General features: G+C 35.1%; 1 protein-coding gene across 1 annotated transcript in view; it reads left to right on the forward strand.

Moving 5' to 3' along the window:
- The window catches only part of TXNDC16 (thioredoxin domain containing 16), a 95344-nt gene extending 94673 nt beyond the window's left edge, over window positions 1–671 (forward strand). The window contains exon 21 of the mRNA XM_030884875.2: window positions 310–671. Within this exon, the coding sequence (XP_030740735.1) occupies window positions 310–548 (239 nt within the window). The 3' untranslated portion in view covers window positions 549–671. The remainder of the gene's footprint in view (window positions 1–309) is intronic.
- The last annotated feature ends 661 nt before the right edge of the window (window positions 672–1332 follow it).

Genomic DNA, 1332 nt, shown 5'->3' on the forward strand with positions numbered 1-1332 from the left:
TGTAATTCTTCAAAAATAATGTTTTCAAATGTTTGAAAATATTTGCCTAATAACAGAATAATAATATATGCACCAAAATTTTTCTAGGTAATTAATAAGAAATACTATTCTTCAGAGCAAGATAAGTAACAGATATACCAAATTTCCTTGTAAATGAATAAAAATAATCTAGCTTTGCTTAGATAAGTGAAGTATATGTAAAACTTTCCTTTCTACAAACGTAGTCTTTTAAAATAAACTGGTGTCTAGTATACCAGGTGATTATTTTATAGCTGTTAATCTACTATCTTTGGGTCAATTTTCCTTCAGGAGTTTTATCTGCTGCAGAATGGAAACCCCCTCTTCCCGCTTATGATTTTCTAAGTATGATAGATGCTGAAACATCTCAACATGCCCCCAGGAAAGATCCTGAATGTATGAAAGAAACCGATGTGCAGGAGAATTATAAGGAACAACATGAAGATACATCAAAAGTCACAATAAAGCACCTGCGTAATCGTAATTGGTTTGAAGTAGAAAAAGCTTTTTTGCCTGATAAAGAGTTATGATATGCAAAACATTGCATAGAGTTGTGGGAAATTTCAAAATTTCTTTTAGCTTATTTTGTAACTTCAGAATTTCTTTCTATAAAAATAATAAATATTTGATGTTTCTATAATAATACTGTTCAATAGACATGTAATACACAATCCTGCAGTAACAGTAATGACGTGGTAATCTGAGTGAATGCAAGCTGAATAGGTGTGGGAGGGTGAACAGAACTATATCCATGAGTACGCCCCTGAATAGGTTTGGCAGAGGAAATTTCCACATGCAAATTACCAAACGCATTTCTACGTGTCCTACAAATATATTCAGTTACAGCATAGAGCTACAGGGACAAAGCTATGAAAACTTCCTCGCCTTAACGAAACATGACGAAGCAATGAGTCACTGGACTTGGGAGCAGAGAAGCATCGTCTTGCGGAGTAACTAGGTCAGTTGACATAACATTGTCCACATAGTTAATGTTCTATACCCTGATTTTGGTAAGAAGCCACTGGAGTCCTAAAAGCTTGTGAGAGGCGATCTATGATGAAACAATTGGTCTTCCTCTGTCTGAAGTAATGAAAAATTGAGAAATTAAGACGTAAGGAAACAATTAGATTAAAGGACTAATGGACAGTATGACCCACAGCCCCTACTACCCCGAGATCAGAAGACATAGATGGTGCTTGGCTACCTCAATCAACCACTCTAATCAGGATTACAGTGGAAGGTCTAGGGTAGAATGGGAGAAAAATGTGGAACAAAACTCAAAATCATAATAAAAAGTCTAAAATTACTAGTCTG

The sequence above is a fragment of the Echinops telfairi genome, unplaced genomic scaffold (assembly GCF_000313985.2).
Source record: "Echinops telfairi isolate 266 unplaced genomic scaffold, ASM31398v2 ScPeMD7_18;HRSCAF=68, whole genome shotgun sequence".
NCBI classification, from domain to species: Eukaryota; Metazoa; Chordata; class Mammalia; order Afrosoricida; family Tenrecidae; genus Echinops; species Echinops telfairi.